Source organism: Ascaphus truei, chromosome 9 (genome assembly GCF_040206685.1).
Source record: "Ascaphus truei isolate aAscTru1 chromosome 9, aAscTru1.hap1, whole genome shotgun sequence".
Classification (NCBI taxonomy): Eukaryota; Metazoa; Chordata; class Amphibia; order Anura; family Ascaphidae; genus Ascaphus; species Ascaphus truei.
Genome location: NC_134491.1, coordinates 12,274,175 through 12,293,132, shown reverse-complemented (window position 1 = coordinate 12,293,132; position 18,958 = coordinate 12,274,175). Strand labels below are relative to the sequence as shown.

The following is an 18,958-nucleotide window of genomic DNA, read 5'->3' as shown; positions in this document are numbered from 1 at the left end:
GACTCCAACCACTTTGTCCACCAAACCCTTCCCAGTTACCAGGAAGCCTCCATCTCGTTTCTTATAAGAAATCCAGATTTTGCCCGGTCCCCTCGATAACGCTACTGATTCCCTTTCAGAGTAAGCGAACACAGCTCTGACTTCGTTAAAGACCAATGGAGAAAGGATTGTTCAGATATGGTTTCCAGTTGGGTATAAATTTCCCACCGCTATTAGAGATATTGGAAAGTGCATCAAATTTTTCAGTAATCCCGTGAAAAAGAAAAGACTCGAATTGATTGATATCTGGGGGAAATGGTTATAGCCAATTTACCCCAGTCCTCCACGCACCCAAGCGCCCTTGTAGTCCAAAAGGTAGCCTTAACTGGAGTAACCCATTCAAATGATTTAACGTTTTGTTCCTAGAACCTGCCTATCTTAACACTAGGATTGTCGGGTGGGTTCTCCAAAAATACTGGACACAATGGTTAAAGGTGCGACGCGCTCAAGACACTCGCAAACAAAACACTCACTACTCCATGCTGTTTCCGCCTCTCCTTGGCCCCCACCCCAGGCTCCTGACACTACCTCCTGATTAGCTGATACCCAGAAGCAGCCAATTAGGATGGAGGAAGCTGTGCAAGCCCACTAGCAACAGCCCTGCTAAGGCAAATCCTGCGGTCCCCAAGCTGGTCAGGTCACTACGCCTAGAGAGGTAATACCGGTATACACACACACACACACCCAGAGAGGTATACACATACACACACACCCAGAGAGGTATACACATACACACACACCCAGAGAGGTATACACATACACGACACACCCAGAGAGGTATACACATACACCACACACCCGAAGGAGGTATACACATACACACACACCAGAGAGTATACACATACACACACACCCAGAGAGGTAACACCCGTATACACATACACGCCCAGAGAGGTAATACCGGTATACACATACACGCCCAGAGAGTAGGGTGACCACCCGTCCCCCTTTTGCCGGTACAGTCCCGGTTTTTCGGGAGCTGTACGATTTTCTGTGTGTACCGGAAAATGTCCCGGATTTTCCTCAATGTGTCCCATTTTTTTATTTTTTGTCGCCGGCGGGTGCGCGAGTAATTAGCTGCGGTTCGCTGTTGCGCTGTGCGCTGTGCGCGTGTCTGCGGCGGCGCGGAGGAGGAGACTGCAGCAACCCGGCTGGTAAGTATTTTTTTTTTTTTAATGCCAACCCCCCCCCCTCCCGGCAGTTTCCTACCTTGTTGGCCAATCCCCAGCCGTCCCGGCATAAGCCCCGCCCCCCATGTGGACCAGCATGTGGAATGAATGGAAGGAAGGGTGCCTGGGGGCGGGGCTTCCGCTTTCCTGCGGCAGAGCGGGCCGTGTGGAGTCTCTGCCCGTGGCTCCTGGCTCTTCTGCGCGGTGTCTCCCCCCCCTCTGCCCGCCCGGGGGGGATAGGAGGTGGGTTTTTTATCCTTTGCCTCCTGTCCTGGCGCTCCCTTCCCCCCCCCTGTCCCCTTGGTTCGGGAGATGGGCGCGGGGGCTGGCAGTGGTGGCTGCGCGGTGTTCCCCCATTCTGCCCCGGGAACCCGTGGCTGCCCGCCGGGGGAGGGGGGGCGGCAGTTTACCTTTGTGTCCCGGCGCTCCTATCCCCCCCCCCCCCCCCCCCCCTAGGTGCGGGAGATGGGCGCGGGGGTGGGTGCAGGGGGGGAGGCGGAGAGCCACCTGCTCGTGGCTGCCTCTGTCTGTACTCCAGTCTGTGTGTGTGTGTGTACCAGTGTCTGTGTCTGTGTGTGTGTACCAGTGTCTGTACCTGTGTGTGTGTGAGTGTACCAGTGTGTGTGGTGTGTACCAGTGTGTGTGTACCAGTGTGTGTGTGTACCAGTGTACCTGTGTGGTGTGTGTGTGTGTGTGTGTACCAGTGTGTGTGTGTGTGTGTAGCAGTGTGTGTGTGTGTACCAGTGTGTAGCAGTGTGTGTGTGTGTACCAGTGTACGTGTGTGTGTGTGTGTGTACCAGTGTGTGTGTGTGTACCAGTGTGTGTGTGTGTGTGTACCAGTGTGTGTGTGTGTGTACCAGTGTGTGTGTGTGTGTGTGTACCAGTGTACCAGTGTGTGTGTACCAGTGTGTGTACCAGTGTGTGTACCAGTGTGTGTGTGTGTGTGTGTGTACCAGTGTGTGTGTGTGTGTGTGTGTGTACCAGTGTAGTGTGTGTGTGTGTGTACCAGTGTGTGTGTGTACCAGTGTGTGTGTGTACCAGTGTGTGTGTACCAGTGTGTGTGTGTACCAGTGTGTGTGTGTGTGTACCAGTGTGTGTAGTGTGTGTACCAGTGTGTGTGTGTGTGTGTACCAGTGTGTGTGTACCAGTGTGTGTGTGTACCAGTGTGTGTGTGTGTACCAGTGTGTGTGTGTGTACCAGTGTGTGTGTGGTGTTGTGTGTGTGTACCAGTGTGTGTGTGTGTACCAGTGTGTGTGTGTGTACCAGTGTGTGTGTGTGTACCAGTGTGTGTGTGTGTGTCGTGTGTACCAGTGTGTGTGTGTGTGTGTACCAGTGTGTGTGTGTGTGTACCAGTGTGTGTGTGTGTACCAGTGTGTGTGTGTGTGTACCAGTGTGTGTGTGTGTGTGTGTGTACCCGTGTCTGTCTCCCCCTTCTCCCTCTCTCCCTCACCCTCTCCCTCTCTGTCCCTCTCCCTCTCTGTCCCTCTCCCTCTCTGTCCCTCTCCCTCTCTGTCCCTCTCCCTCTCTGTCCCTCTCTCTGTCTCTGTCTCTCTGTCTCTCTGTCTCTCTCACCCTCTGTCACCTTCTCTCTCTCTCTCTGTCACCCTCTCTCTCTCTGTCACCCACTCTCTCTCTGTGTCACCCTCTCTCTCTCTGTGTCACCCTCTCTCTCTCTGTGTCACCCTCTCTCTCCTCTGTGTCACCCTCTCTCTCTCTGTGTCACCCTCTCTCTCTCTGTGTCACCCTCTCCTCCTCTCTCGTCTGTCACCCTCTCTCTCTCTGTGTCATCCTCTCTCTCTCTGTGTCATCCTCTCTCTCTCTCTGTGTCACCTCTCTCTCTCTCTCTCTCTGTGTCACCCTCTCTCTCTCTCTCTGTGTCACCCTCTCTCTCTCTCTCTGTGTCACTCTCTCTCTCTCTGTGTCACCCTCTCTCTCTCTGTGTCACCCTCTCTCTCTCTGTGTCACCCTCTCTCTCTGTGTCACCCTCTCTCTCTGTGTCACCCTCTCTCTCTCTGTCACCCTTTCTCTCTCTCTGTCACCCTTTCTGTCTCTCTCACCCTCTGTCTCTCTCACCCTCTGTCTCTCTCACCCTCTGTCTCTCTCACCCTCTGTCTCTCTCACCCTCTGTCTCTCTCACCCTCTGTCTCTCTCACCCTCTGTCTCTCTCACCCTCTGTCTCTCTCACCCTCTGTCTCTCTCACCCTCTGTCTCTCTCACCCTCTGTCTCTCTCACCCTCTGTCTCTCTCACCCTCTGTCTCTCTCACCCTCTGTCTCTCTCACCCTCTGTCTCTCTCACCCTCTGTCTCTCTCACCCTCTGTCTCTCTCACCTCTGTCTCTCTCACCCTCTGTCTCCTCTCACCCTCTGTCTCTCTCACCCTCTCTCTGTCTCTCTCACCCTCTCTCTGTCTCTCTCACCCACTCTCTGTCTCTCTCACCCTCTCTCTGTCTCTCTCACCCTCTCTCTGTCTCTCTCACCCTCTCTCTGTCTCTCTCACCCTCTCTCTGTCTCTCTCACCCTCTCTCTGTCTCTCTCACCCTCTCTCTCACCCTCTCTCTGTCTCTCTCACCCTCTCTCTGTCTCTCTCACCCTCTCTCACCCTCTCTCTCTCACCCTCTCTCACCCTCTCTCTCTCTCTCTCTGTCACCCTCTCTCTCTCTCTCTGTGTCACCCTCTCTCTCTCTCTGTGTCACCCTGTCTCTCTCTCTGTGTCACCCTGTCTCTCTCTCTGTGTCACCCTCTCTCTCTCTCTGTGTCACCCTCTCTCTCTCTCTCTCTGTCACCCTCTCTCTCTCTCTCTGTCACGCTCTCTCTCTCTGTCACCCTCTCTCTCTCTCTGTCACCCTCTCTCTCTCTCTCTCTCTCTCTGTCTCTCTCACTCTCTGTCTCTCTCACCCTCTGTCTCTCTCACCCTCTGTCTCTCTCACCCTCTCTCGTCTCTCTCACCCTCTCTCTGTCTCTCTCACCCTCTCTCTGTCTCTCTCACCCCTCTCTCTGTCTCTCTCACCCTCTCTCTGTCTCTCTCACCCTCTCTCTGTCTCTCTCACCCTCTCTCTGTCTCTCTCACCCTCTCTCTGTCTCTCTCACCCTCTCTCTGTCTCTCTCACCCTCTCTCTGTCTCTCTCACCCTCTCTCTGTCTCTCTCACCCTCTCTCTGTCTCTCTCACCCTCTCTCTGTCTCTGTCACCCTCTCTCTGTCTCTGTCACTCTGTCTCTGTCTCTGTCACTCTGTCTCTGTCTCTGTCACTCTGTCTCTGTCACCCTCTCTCTGTCTCTCTCACCCGCTCTCTGTCTCTCTCACCCTCTCTCTGTCTCTCTCACCCTCTCTCTGTCTCTCTCACCCTCTCTCTGTCTCTCTCACCCTCTCTCTGTCTCTCTCACCTCTCTCTCTCACCCTCTCTCTGTCTCTCTCACCCTCTCTCTGTCTCTCTCACCCTCTCTCTGTCTCTCTCACCCTCTCTCTGTCTCTCTCACCCTCTCTCTGTCTCTCTCACCCTCTCTCTGTCTCTGTCACCCTCTCTCTGTCTCTGTCACCCTCTCTCTGTCTCTGTCACCCTCTCTCTCTCTCTGTCACCCTCTCTCTCTCTCTGTCACCCTCTCTCTCTCTCTGTCACCCTCTCTCTCTCTTCTGTCACCCTCTCTCTCTCTCTGTCACCCTCTCTCTCTCTCTGTCACCCTCTCTCTCTCTCTGTCACCCTCTCTCTCTCTCTGTCACCCTCTCTCTCTCTGTCACCCTCTCTCTCTCTCTCTGTCACCCTCTCTCTCTGTCACCCTCTCTCTCTCTGTCACCCTCTCCCTCTCTGTCACCCTCTCTCTCTCTGTCACCCTCTCTCTCTCTGTCATCCTCTCTCTCTCTGTCACCCTCTCTCTGTCACCCTCTCTCACCCACTCTCTCTCTGTCTCACCCACTCTCTCTCTGTCTCACCCACTCTCTCTCTGTCTCACCCACTCTCTGTCTCTCTCACCCACTCTCTGTCTCTCTCACCCACTCTCTGTCTCTCTCACCCACTCTCTGTCTCTCTCACCCACTCTCTGTCTCTCTCACCCACTCTCTGTCTCTCTCACCCACTCTCTGTCTCTCTCACCCACTCTCTGTCTCTCTCACCCACTCTCTGTCTCTCTCACCCACTCTCTGTCTCTCTCACCCACTCTCTGTCTCTCTCACCCACTCTCTGTCTCTCTCACCCACTCTCTGTCTCTCTCACCCACTCTCTGTCTCTCTCACCCACTCTCTGTCTCTCTCACCCACTCTCTGTCTCTCTCACCCACTCTCTGTCTCTCTCACCCACTCTCTGTCTCTCTCACCCACTCTCTGTCTCTCTCACCCACTCTCTGTCTCTCTCACCCACTCTCTGTCTCTCTCACCCACTCTCTGTCTCTCTCACCCACTCTCTGTCTCTCTCACCCACTCTCTGTCTCTCTCACCCACTCTCTGTCTCTCTCACCCACTCTCTGTCTCTCTCACCCACTCTCTGTCTCTCTCACCCACTCTCTGTCTCTCTCACCCACTCTCTGTCTCTCTCACCCACTCTCTGTCTCTCTCACCCACTCTCTGTCTCTCTCACCCACTCTCTGTCTCTCTCACCCACTCTCTGTCTCTCTCACCCACTCTCTGTCTCTCTCACCCACTCTCTGTCTCTCTCACCCACTCTCTGTCTCTCTCACCCACTCTCTGTCTCTCTCACCCACTCTCTGTCTCTCTCACCCACTCTCTGTCTCTCTCACCCACTCTCTGTCTCTCTCACCCACTCTCTGTCTCTCTCACCCACTCTCTGTCTCTCTCACCCACTCTCTGTCTCTCTCACCCACTCTCTGTCTCTCTCACCCACTCTCTGTCTCTCTCACCCACTCTCTGTCTCTCTCACCCACTCTCTGTCTCTCTCACCCACTCTCTGTCTCTCTCACCCACTCTCTGTCTCTCTCACCCACTCTCTGTCTCTCTCACCCACTCTCTGTCTCTCTCACCCACTCTCTGTCTCTCTCACCCACTCTCTGTCTCTCTCACCCACTCTCTGTCTCTCTCACCCACTCTCTGTCTCTCTCACCCACTCTCTGTCTCTCTCACCCACTCTCTGTCTCTCTCACCCACTCTCTGTCTCTCTCACCCACTCTCTGTCTCTCTCACCCACTCTCTGTCTCTCTCACCCACTCTCTGTCTCTCTCACCCACTCTCTGTCTCTCTCACCCACTCTCTGTCTCTCTCACCCACTCTCTGTCTCTCTCACCCACTCTCTGTCTCTCTCACCCACTCTCTGTCTCTCTCACCCACTCTCTGTCTCTCTCACCCACTCTCTGTCTCTCTCACCCACTCTCTGTCTCTCTCACCCACTCTCTGTCTCTCTCACCCACTCTCTGTCTCTCTCACCCACTCTCTGTCTCTCTCACCCACTCTCTGTCTCTCTCACCCACTCTCTGTCTCTCTCACCCACTCTCTGTCTCTCTCACCCACTCTCTGTCTCTCTCACCCTCTCTGTCTCTCTCTCTCTCACCCTCTCTCTCTCTGTCTCTCTCACCCTCTCTCTGTCTCTCTCACCCTCTCTCTGTCTCTCTCACCCTCTCTCTGTCTCTCTCACCCTCTGTCTCTCTCACCCTCTGTCTCTCTCACCCTCTGTCTCTCTCACCCTCTGTCTCTCTCACCCTCTGTCTCTCTCACCCTCTGTCTCTCTCACCCTCTGTCTCTCTCACCCTCTGTCTCTCTCACCCTCTGTCTCTCTCACCCTCTGTCTCTCTCACCCTCTGTCTCTCTCACCCTCTCTGTCTCTCTCACCCTCTCTGTCTCTCTCACCCTCTCTGTCTCTCTCACCCTCTCTGTCTCTCTCACCCTCTCTGTCTCTCTCACCCTCTCTGTCTCTCTCACCCTCTCTGTCTCTCTCACCCTCTCTGTCTCTCTCACCCTCTCTGTCTCTCTCACCCTCTCTGTCTCTCTCACCCTCTCTGTCTCTCTCACCCTCTCTGTCTCTGTCTCTCTCACCCTCTCTCTGTCTCTCTCACCCTCTCTCTGTCTCTCACCCTCTCTCTGTCTCTCTCCCCCTCTCTGTCTGTCTCTCTCACCCTCTCTCTCTGTCTCTCTCACCCTCTCTCTCTCTGTCTCTCTCACCCTCTCTCTCTCACCCTCTCTCTCTCTGTCTCTCTCACCCTCTCTCTCTCTGTCTCTCTCACCCTCTCTCTCTCTCTGTCTCTATCACCCTCTCTCTCTCTGTCTCTCTCACCCTCCCTGTCTTATTTTAACTGCCGTATACCTACACCGAAGTAACCTACCCTTCTTTCTTCCAGATCTGACTCAAGTTTCACACAGGAGACATCGGAAGACAGGTAGGGAACACCTCCCCTCCAGTATAGTACCTTGAGGGACTGCGGATCAGGTAAGATCCCAGGCGGGATTGCTGCTTTAGAAATTGTGAAGAGGGGGCATCCAGACACTGGTTAAGGGGTTCAGAATCATTCACATCTGGCTATTTTTTGTTCGATTAGTGAGGTCAACACACACACACAACTATGTAACAAAGACTAATGGTCGTAAGTATAAGGGTACTACAATAAATAAACTGTTATGTAAAAAAAAAAATGTCCCGGTTTTTCATTTTCAAAATCTGGTCACCCTACCAGAGAGGTAATACCGGTATACACATACACGCCCAGAGAGTTAATACCGGTATACACATACACGTCCAGAGAGGTAATACCGGTATACACATACACGCCTAGAGAGGTAATACCGGTATACACATACACGCCTAGAGAGGTAATACCGGTATACACATACACGCCTAGAGAGGTAATACCGGTATACACATACACACACACCCAGAGAGGTATACACATACACACACACACCCAGAGAGGTAATACCTGTATACACATACACACACACCCATAGAGGTAATACCGGTATACACATACACACACACCCAGAGAGGTAATACCGGTATACACATACACACACCCAGAGAGGTAATACCGGTATATACATACACACACACCCAGAGAGGTAATACCGGTATACACATACACGCCCAGAGAGGTAATACCGGTATACACATACATGTCCAGAGAGGTAATACCGGTATACACATACACACTCAGAGAGGTAATACCGGTATACACATACACGCCCAGAGAGGTAATACCGGTATACACATACAAGCCCAGGGAGGTAATACCGGTATACACATACACTCCCAGAGAGGTAATACCGGTATACACACACACACCCAGAGAGGTAATACCGGTATACACATACACGCCCAGGGAGGTAATACCGGTATACACATACACACCCAGAGAGGTAATACCGGTATACACATACACGCCCAGAGAGGTAATACCGGTATACACATACACGCCCAGAGAGGTAATTCCGGTATACACATACACGCCCAGAGAGGTAATTCCGGTATACACATACACGCCCAGAGAGGTAATTCCGGTATACACATACACTCCCAGAGAGGTAATACCGGTATACACATACACGCCCAGAGAGGTAATACCGGTATACACATACACGCCCAGAGAGGTAATACCGGTATACACATACACGCCCAGAGAGGTAATACCGGTATACACACACACCCAGAGAGGTAATACCGGTATACACATACACACCCAGAGTGGTAATACCGGCATACACGCCCAGAGAGGTAATACCGGCATACACATACACGCCCAGAGAGGTAATACCGGCATACACATACACGTCCAGAGAGGTAATACCGGCATACACGCCCAGAGAGGTAATACCGGCATACACATACACGCCCAGAGAGGTAATACCGGTATACACACACACGCCCAGAGAGGTAATACCGGTATACACATGCACACCCAGAGAGGTAATACCGGTATACACATACACGCCCAGAGAGGTAATACCGGTATACACATACACGCCCAGAGAGGTAATACCGGTATACAGATACACGCCCAGAGAGGTAATACCGGTATAAACATACATGTCCAGTATTACCTCTCATTTACTGGACAGAGTGTCCAAATACAGGACAGTCCAGTTTAATACTGGACACCTGGCATCCCTACTTAACACAGTACCACAAACTGATGGCAATTGTGGTGTCCGCACACCCACACGTCATACAGACAGCCTCAGTTTCAGTTATACATTGATTTAGGTCTGTAATATAGTGCGCGCTGATGCGCATGTTTCATTTCTATGTTGCCAGCGGTGACGCGCGCAGCTAGGGGGTGTGGCTGTCACAGCCTTAGGCTGCGCCATGATTGGCTCGCGGCGTTATGTGACGCGGCAGCAGTGCGAAAATACAAATTTCTTGTATTCGCTGTGATCTGACGCGCCATTGCTCACTGTCGTGCGCGTCTCGACTATCAAATTCAGTCTCCAACAGTCAATTATCATTGACGCGCGCACGGCAGCGCACCCAATATTACAGACCTTAGTTGTCTGGGCACAAAGGCGACCCGATTTACCAGTTTCAATTGTAATTGGCACCTGGTACAAGCCTGCACAACTCCAGTCCTCGAGGGCCGCAAACAGGCCAGGTTTTCAGGATATCCCTACTTCCGCACAGCTGGCTCAATTAGTGGCTCAACTGTGCTGAAGTAGGGATATCCTGAAAACCTGGCCTGTTTGCGGCCCTCGAGGACTGGAGTTGTGCAGGCCTTCCAGTGTAATAGTGCGAGCTGCCCTGTATCCCAGGAGTGGTATCTAACAGGTCAGGGAAATCGGATTGTCATTCAGAGGAACCCAATGTCTGGCGCTATGAGTTTCCATTAACAGGGTCTGCGAGGTAAAGCCCAGCTGCAGAGAAACCCATACGTTAGGCTCTCGCAGAAAATTACCCACTAGCACAGGGGTGCGCAAACTGGGGGGGCGCGAGATTTTCTGGAGGGAGGGTGGGGGGTGCGGCGCTTACAGAGGCCCCGCGCTAGGCATATGTAACTTCACTTACCCGGTCTCCGTCAGCTTCCAGCGACGCATCACCATGGCAACACGTCACATGATGTTGTGAAGTCAGAAGACGCCGTACACTAGGTAAGGGGGGGGGGGGGGGCACAGACTGGAAAGCTGGCACACCCCAGCTCTAGTATCTGCAGGAGGTCTCCGAGTAATGCCGCCTATAGTGTCTGATTTAGAGGGGGGGGGGGGGGGGTTCTAGTTTGGTCAATTATATTTAGTTTTAAAGTTGGCCAAATGCAGGGAACACGTGAGGGGCCAGAGGTCACAGCGCAGGCCCGAGGGTACAAATGAACGCAAGATATTTAAGGGGTCAGCCCTCCTAGGGGCAAAGTGTACTAATGGCAGTGACATGGTTAAGGGATCAGTCCCTCCTAGGGGCAAAGTGTACTAATGGCAGTGACATGGTTAAGGGGTCAACCCTCCTAGGGGCAAAGTGTACTAATGGCAGTGACATGGTTAAGGGGGGTCACATCTGGGAAATTGATGCATTTTTCACCAAAATCTGACACCAAAGTATTTTTAAGTCTTTTGTCTAAGTCCGATGGGATGACACTTGGGAGGGGTTTGATTTCCTCTGGTTGCGCCCTTATGTCTGATGTCACAGGGTGATCAGCAAGAGTTTGCACAGGCAGAGACTCCTCTCCACCCCTCCCCCCCACCCCCCATCATTATTATTGGCTCTCGGATAAGAGTCAAGAAAACCCTGGACTGACGATCCTGCCGCACACAGGAAGTGCGCTTGCACGTCTTTAAGCACAGACTAGTTCAGTGCGCCAGTGAGACGAGATTTTCGGTCTCCTTGCACGTCGCTCCATGTGAGGTTATCTGGCCCTGCGCCCGCCCCACTACGCCACCTTCCTACCCCTGCTGATTTCTGGAAGTGTACGTTAAACAAACATAGTTTAAGTAAACAGTTCCGCTTCCTTATAATCCCAAAGGGAGAGCCCGTACAAAGCCCGAGGCCTGACCGTGAGTATGCTCCATAAACCCCCTCACCCAGGGGCGATATTCACCATATTCACCGACCCCACAGAACAGAATGGCCTGGCTTCATGCTTTGGAAGCACCGCGCACATGGTGCGTCTTCAGCGTCTCTGCACGGGGAAGCGTTTACCAATCACTGTTTTCTTTACGCGTATCCCACCCTGTCCGTATCTGAGAACCAATAAAGATAAGGGGAGGGGGAGAGAGGGGTCTCTGCCTGTGCAAACTCTTGTTGAACACACAGTGACATCAGACATAAGGGAGCAGCCAGAGGAGATCAAACCTCTCCAACGCCTCAGCGCAGGGCGTCACACACCATCACTAAAAACGGACTTGAAATAGGATTATAAGTGTCGAATTTGGGTAAAAAAGGGCGTAAATCACCCAGATACCCCTTAAACATGTCACTGGCTTACCAGGATGGTTCCTTCAATGTCTAAAGCCGCGCTTACAGTCCCGGCGACGGGACGTCACGTCAAAACAAGTGTGTTGCATTTGTTGCGTGCGTCTATAGTAGGAGCGACGGCTCGGTCGCGATCGCTGGAAGTCAAAGCAAATGGCTTTTTCAGCAACCGCAGCGTGACGTCAGCGGCCACGTGAGTGGTGCAGCCAATAAGGGGGGAAAACGTTGTTTGCACACTCAAAACCAATTTCAAGCTCTGCTCACTATTAAATGGAGCCATTGGTGTTTTGGGAAAGCCCCACGGTGGTTCCCAGAGGCGACATTATTTATTTTGTTGCCTTTCAGAGGAAAAAAAATAAAAAATATATACAACTGAATAAAAAAATTGACTGCAGCATTTTCTAGGTACCAACACGCCAGATCCTCAGTGTAAGACGCGTCCATGGTGGCATCACGCGCGCCTGTAGCTGGAGCGATTTGTGGCCATGGGATACACGCGACCGGGAGGCGTGTCGGAGGTGTGCCCTGTCGTCACGGAGCTGGTTCGCCCTCATTGGGTGAACGGCTCACGTGACCCGGCAGACGCCCGACAGAAACAAATTTGTCTGCTCACGGATCGCGAGCACCGGCGCTACTCAATGTGCGCTCTATGGCCTGCCTCATAGAGGCACGGCATTTTGATTGCGCTGCGCTCGCCATGGACGCGGCCTAAGGAAGGCAAGATTCGGGCAAAGAGACAACTGGATCTTCTGCTCCAAGAGAGAGCTGCTGAGCCATAGATATAGGGCGTGTATATGAGGGTGGGAAACAAGGCGGGCAAAATGTGAAGCACTATTGTGTCCAATAAAACTATTGTGTCCACACCGAGAGATCAGCCATTCGTCTCCTAGTAATACAGGGGGTCCTCGGTATCAGACGTCCCGCTTTTCGCTGAATGCCTTAGCCGACGTCACATAATGACGTCCGCTGGACGGTCACCGCCACCAAAAAACATTGACTCGCAATCCGTCGGTCTGTTATCCGACGGTGGTTTGCGGGGCGCATTTCGTCGGATAAGCGAGGCCCAACTGTATAGAGGAAATTCCAATTACAGGCATACCCCGCATTAGCGTACGCAATGGGTCCAGAGCATGTATGTAAAGCAAAAATGTACTTAAAGCGAAGCAATACCTTTTTTCCCACTTATCGATACTTCAGTACAGGTTGGGAGCAAGTATTGCTGTTCAAGACGTGCTGACTGGCGCATGCGCGAGATGCCGTTTGCCTATTGGGCGAGGGGAATCAGCGCGTCACTACTACGGCGGTCTGTATGGCAGAATAAGTGTCCGTACTCGCGAAGCGAGCGCATGGACACAGGGGTATTGGGCTATTGAAAATATGTCCTTACTCGCGAGTGTACTTAAAGTGAGTGTCCTTAAACCGGGGTATGCCTGTACATTCTACTCTAAACTATACGAGTCACCCACCATCGATTCAGATAAAAGCAACGAATTCTGGAGAGATTTACATCTCCCAAGAATCTCCGAGGAAGTAATGGCTCAATTTAACTGCCCTATAGCTTTGGAGGAGGTATTAAGCAATTTAAGATATTTAAGGCTCCAGGAACTGCTGGCTATTCTGCCGGTTATAAGCATCTGGTCTCAGAAATGACCCCATACCTAGTAAAATTATATAATCTCATATTAACCAAAAAGCTGTGTCCATCTGGCTTTGGATCATCTATTATCAAGCTCAGTCTCAAGAAAGATAAGGAACCTGATGATCCGGCTTCATAAATCGCTTTACTAAATTTACTAATAGAAAATATTCACTAAGATTTTTGCTGGCAGATTGAAGCTCCTGGTTCCTGGTGTAGTTCACACCGATCAGACGGGTTTTGTTATGGGTGAACACTGTCTCTGACATTACGAAACTATTATGAAATTACTGCTATTCAATATTATGGACGACTCAGTGGCCCCTTCTCAGCAACTAACACTCATGTTTCAGCCTGCGCCCTGAGCATGGATGCGGAAAAGGCTTTCGATTTGATTGCATGGCCTCAGTTATTTCAGACATTGTCTGGTTTTGGGATGGGAGGAAATGTGATAGAATCACTTAAGGTAATTTATCCCCAGTTCAGTGTTGCTATATTTGCCAACAGGGTTTGTTTCCAGTCTTTTTCGCTAGGCAGGAGCACTAGACAAAGGTGTCCACTATCACCATTACTGTTTGACTTGGCTATAGAGACTATGGGACACACTTCAGGGCCTGAGGATTGGAGACAGGGAGCTTAAACTAACTTTATATGCAGATGACTTGTTATTCTGCCAGGAACCATACAGACAGGTCCCCTTCACCATGTAGTCTGAGATTTTCTGGTTAAATGGAGAACAATGTAACGCACATAGGGTCAATTTAATTTAAAGTAGCCAAGGACAGTATCAAATACCTAGGTATCCGTTTTCCTTTAAATTTACAGAAATACTCCAATCGTTGCCAAAATCGAGAGAGAATTAACTGGGTGGATGAAATGACCACTATCATTGTCGGGAAAAGTCGCTTTCTTGAAAATTATTTCCCCCCAAACTTCTTTATTTAATTCAAACACTACCTCTGGCAATACGGAAGAACGATCCCTCCAAAAGTACATAGATATTTCATAAATGCATAACAGGAACACAAGGCCCACATTGCCAGAATACAATCACTTAGAGAAGGAGGAGGCCATGGCCTCCCAGATCTGGGGGTATTTAATCTTGTTGCCCTGGTGCGATAGGTCAGACTGGATATTTAGAAAATCCGAGTTTGTCAATTTGGAAGCGGATCAGATCCTGGGCTCTGAGCCTTCTTCTATTCGCTGCGTTCTCCGGTCCATCGCGCGCCGAGAGGGGGGTGGGGGGGAAAGGTGGTGGGAAATGAGTGTTTAGGGACCCAAATCAGGGCCTGTAAAAAAATATAGAGGAAAATGATCAAACGCCCACCCGCCATTTCTAAAAACCTGCCGATAGGGGATACCCTCGGTTTCCCTGCAGGAATAGAACCTTCAGTATTCAATATCGTGACCCAGAGGGGACCGCACGCTGACAGACACCAGAACCTATCACTACTCAGATTTCCCGCAGGTGTTACATGGTAACCCCTTACCCCTTTGAGTGCAATTTATCGGCTTCACCACACGGCTCATAATACCCCTATAATGGAAATTAGTAAAGCTAAACATTGGACTGCCTTATTTAACAGGTGGCAAATCAATTTCCCTGATCTTCCTTATAGGATATAGGCAGATAGTACACAAAATTACACTAGGCGCCAATGTCACAAATTACAATTTAAATTGATCAAATCGGGCCTCCCTGGTTCCCAGACAACTAAATACATTTCGAACTGAAATGGAGGCCGTCTGTATGACGTGTGGATGCGCACGGGCGCCACAAGTGCTCACGGTTTCAGGTACTGTGGAAAGATCAGGAGGTTCTGGAACAAAACTTTCAATGATGTGAAAAGGTTGCTTCATGCAACGTCACCGTGGACTATATGAAGTTGCTTTGTGGATGCGTGGAGGGCGCAGACCGATGCCCAGACTGGCGGGGATGATCACGTTGGCGCTCGGAAATTAATTTTGGTAAATTGTCTCAAACGGTTTCCACCGGGTATCAACCGATTAGAATCCTTTCTTTTGCACACGATGTATTACAAAAAATGTGATACACGACATCCCTATTCCGATATCTCTAATAGAGCTGGGAAATGTATACCCAAATGGAAACCATATTTGAATGAACTCCAGCAGTCTTTAAAGAAGTGAAGGCTCTGTTCAAATACGGTGGGTATCAGTTGCGTTATTGAGGGGAGCGTGGCAAAAACGGAATCTGTTATAGAGATCGAGATGGAGGTTTGCTGGTAGCTGGACGGTTCTGGATGGACAAAGGGATTGGAGTCTTCCGTTCCCCCCACCTTTTCTTTCCACCCCCCCCCCATTTTTTATTTGATTTATCCGTTCTTTGTCTTTCCCTAAAAAGAGAGGCGGTGGAGTAGAAAATGCTCTATGGCAAGGTTACATACAATCTCAATAGAGAAGTATGTATGGTTACAAATATTAAAAAAATAGTGAACCAAGATATTTCGTTTGTTAATGCTCTATAAAAGAAGGAATATTATGGGACAGTTATTCCGCATTTTTAAACTGTATTGGCAATATATTAGTTGTATTTTCCTTTTTGGGTGTTAAAACTATAATATGGATGCGCTAGAACTGTGAATATGTGTCAACACCTGTATATATATGTATATATATATATATATATATATATATATATATATATATATATATATATATATATATATATATACGTGTGTGTGTGTATACGGGTATACGTATACACGTGTGTATGTACACACACACACACACAAATAAAAGTCACTGCCATTAGTACACTTGGTCCTAGGAGGAACTGACCTCTTAACACTGGGGTCCTCAAGCCCCCCAACAGGGCAGATTTTAAGGATATCTTTGCTTGAGTACAGGGGGTTTTAATCTGTCCCTGCTTCAGCACACGTGGCTTCATCAGAGATTCAGTCTACGGCTGCCCCACCTGTGCTGAATCAGGGATATCCAGAAAACCAGAACTGTTGGGGTGCTTGAGGACTGGAGCACCCCTTAACAAACCCCTGTAACCCTGATATAGACCAGTAATTACCAGCAGGCGCTCAGACAGAATCCCCCAGCGGGATTAGAGCCCCCCACAGTCTCTTCTGTATGTCTCGGGCAGTAACACTGCCCTCCTGCTTCACCTAGCACACATTCCTCAGCACCCTGCTGTCCCCACACACAGGAATGCACAGTGCAGACCTCACCTTCTCTTATCAGATTAACCCCTTCCGTGCACTTTAACCTTTACAACTCCATCAAGACGTCCCTGGCATGCCAGAGACCCTACTGATGTACCAGATATAACAGGGATTTACTTATTTTCTAGTGCAGGGGTGGCCAACGCCAGGCCTCAAGGGCAACCAACAGGTCAGGTTTTCAGGATATCACTGCTTCATCACAGGTGGCTCAGTTAACTCAGTCGCAACAGCCAGGGCGACCTGGTCACCAGCCTGCTGGGGGCGACGCGGTCAGAGGCCCGCCGGGGGTCGACAGTACCAGGGAGTACAGAGTACTTTCTTTTACGGACAAAAGTATCGTTCCACTTTCTATTTAAAGAAAATTGGATTTATTTCCGGAAGCGTTTCTCCCGTTCTGCGTTCCAAGCACAGGTCACGCATTGTGAAATATAGTTACAGAATCGCTTCCCCACAAGGATAAATAGGGATGGTATTACAGTACAGTACCACTACCTTTTGAGTAGCTGCTACAAGCACAGGCCGCAGTATATATAAACGTGCTGTTTTTGGTAACCCTAGCAGTATATAGCAGTATATAGGCAGCGGTACCTTCAGACTTCTGCTGTTCCAGGTCTGTGGGTTCTTCCAGGCAGGGAACCCGCTCCGAAATGTCCCCGTCTCTCGTCTGCACCGCAGGACGCTCGTCTTTCCATTCCAGTGTCCGAGGCTCCAAACTCTGTTCTTCCCCCTTCCCCGTGCCCCCCCCTTCCATCCCTGGAACCTGCGCACCAGCGGCGGACTCCGTTCTGCTCCGTGACCCCAGAAGTGGCCCCTTCATTCAGTCAGAGCTGCCCCTGGCATGAGACACAGAATTGCAAGCAGATTAAAAACAATGTTCTTTCCCGCAATCTTTTTTTTCCTGCCTCCTCCTCACGAGTTATTTCAAACGGCCGCAACAATAACAAATACTAATAAAAATGAGGAGTTTTAAAATAATGCAAACAAAAGTGGCAGGCGTTTCAAATAAGCCCCACAAAGCATGCAACCTGTGAAGCGAAGGAAAAGTACAGTCCCAAAGTCACACCCCAAAAAAACAAACGCCAAGCATTTTATTTCAACCCGCTTTATCCTCTGCAACTCGCTCCTATAATGCAGAAGTGTCAGCAGGTCAATCCACTGGTGTTTGAAGTGGGTGAGATCATCATCGGTCTCAAATCCATTGGTCCTTTGACCAAAAATGCGATTGCTAGCTCTTTGGACTAGCCATGCATTACACAGAACACAATATTCGTGCCAGGTTAGAAATGAAGTGATGGAAAATAGTGTATTTCAGAGAACTGGAGGAGTGAATTCCTAAACGTGTCCTTCCCTCTATAGAATTAATCTTAAAATCTGTAGCCAACGTCTTCCTTTCACACGCGCCTTTCCTAATCTGTCTCTGCGTCTCTCCAGGCTTTCTGTCAAATCCTGTATCACACATTCAATTCTCCTCCTCACATTTAAAGCTTTACACTCTTCTGCTCCTCCTTACATCTCAGCCCTAATTTGTCACTCTACACCCTCCCGACTCATGCTTTCTGCTCAAGGATGCCTTCTCTCTACCCCTTTTGTGTCTAAAGCCCTCTCCCACCATAAACCTTTCTCACTGACTGCCCCGCACCTCTGGAATGCCCTTCCCCTCAATATCAGACTAGCACCCTCTCTATCCACCTTTACGACACACCTCAAAACACACCTGCTTAATGAAGCATATGAGCAGCTCCGTGGCTGATACTATACACCTCATACTGTACATCGACCTTGGCCCCTGCAGACGCACTTACCAGAACACCCTCCTACTGTCTCTGTACGTTCTTCCTACTTACCAATTAGATTGTAAGCTCTTCGGGGCAGGGACTCCTCTTCCTAAATGTTACTTTTATGTCTGAAGCACTTCTTCCCTTTAATTTATTTGTATTATGTGTTATTTACATGATTGTCACGTGTATTACTGTAGTGAAGCGCTATGTACATTAATAACAAAAGGTCTCTGTACGGATAACGCCCAGTGAGTTACGGGATACAAGAATTGCTCGTATGTCAAAAGCAGCAAGCGGAAGATTTAACGGGGCTTTCACGTGGAACGGCCCAGTTCATAGCGCTGTGCTGTTTAAAGACCTTTCCAATGTGTATGGAACACGCAAAGCACACTTAAGTTGCAATAACTGCAGGATAAACACGATTTAAGGGGATTTGGGGGATCAGAAAGGATAAATATTGAAGTATTTACTCAAAAAGTAGACAGAGTAAAATTACCTTTTTGTACCTACAAATTATGCTGACAAGATCATAAAATATTTCCGCACCACGACTTTAACCCTCGCACAACCTCAGACAATACTCCGCGTTGTGAAAAAATTATAATCTATCCGCCTTTTTATTAACCTTTTTCCTCAACCAACTACGGTCACAAATCTAGTGCAATAAAATAATAAACCGGCAAAATAAAACGCAACTGCATAGAGCAGTAGCGGCCAACTCCAGCCCTCAGGGGCCACCAACAGGTCTGGTTTTCTGGATATCCCCGCTTCAGCACAGGTGGCTCAAGCAGTGGCTCAGACTTCGACTACACCATCTGTGCTG

General features: G+C 50.0%; 1 protein-coding gene across 1 annotated transcript in view; it reads right to left on the bottom strand.

Annotated features, from left to right (window-relative positions):
- PLEKHG3 (pleckstrin homology and RhoGEF domain containing G3) overlaps positions 1–18,958 on the bottom strand; it is a 94,263-nt gene that overhangs the window by 56,087 nt on the left and 19,218 nt on the right. The window contains exon 2 of the mRNA XM_075613353.1: positions 16,946–17,190. Coding sequence (XP_075469468.1) covers positions 16,946–17,174 — 229 coding nt within the window. The 5' untranslated portion in view covers positions 17,175–17,190. The remainder of the gene's footprint in view (positions 1–16,945; positions 17,191–18,958) is intronic.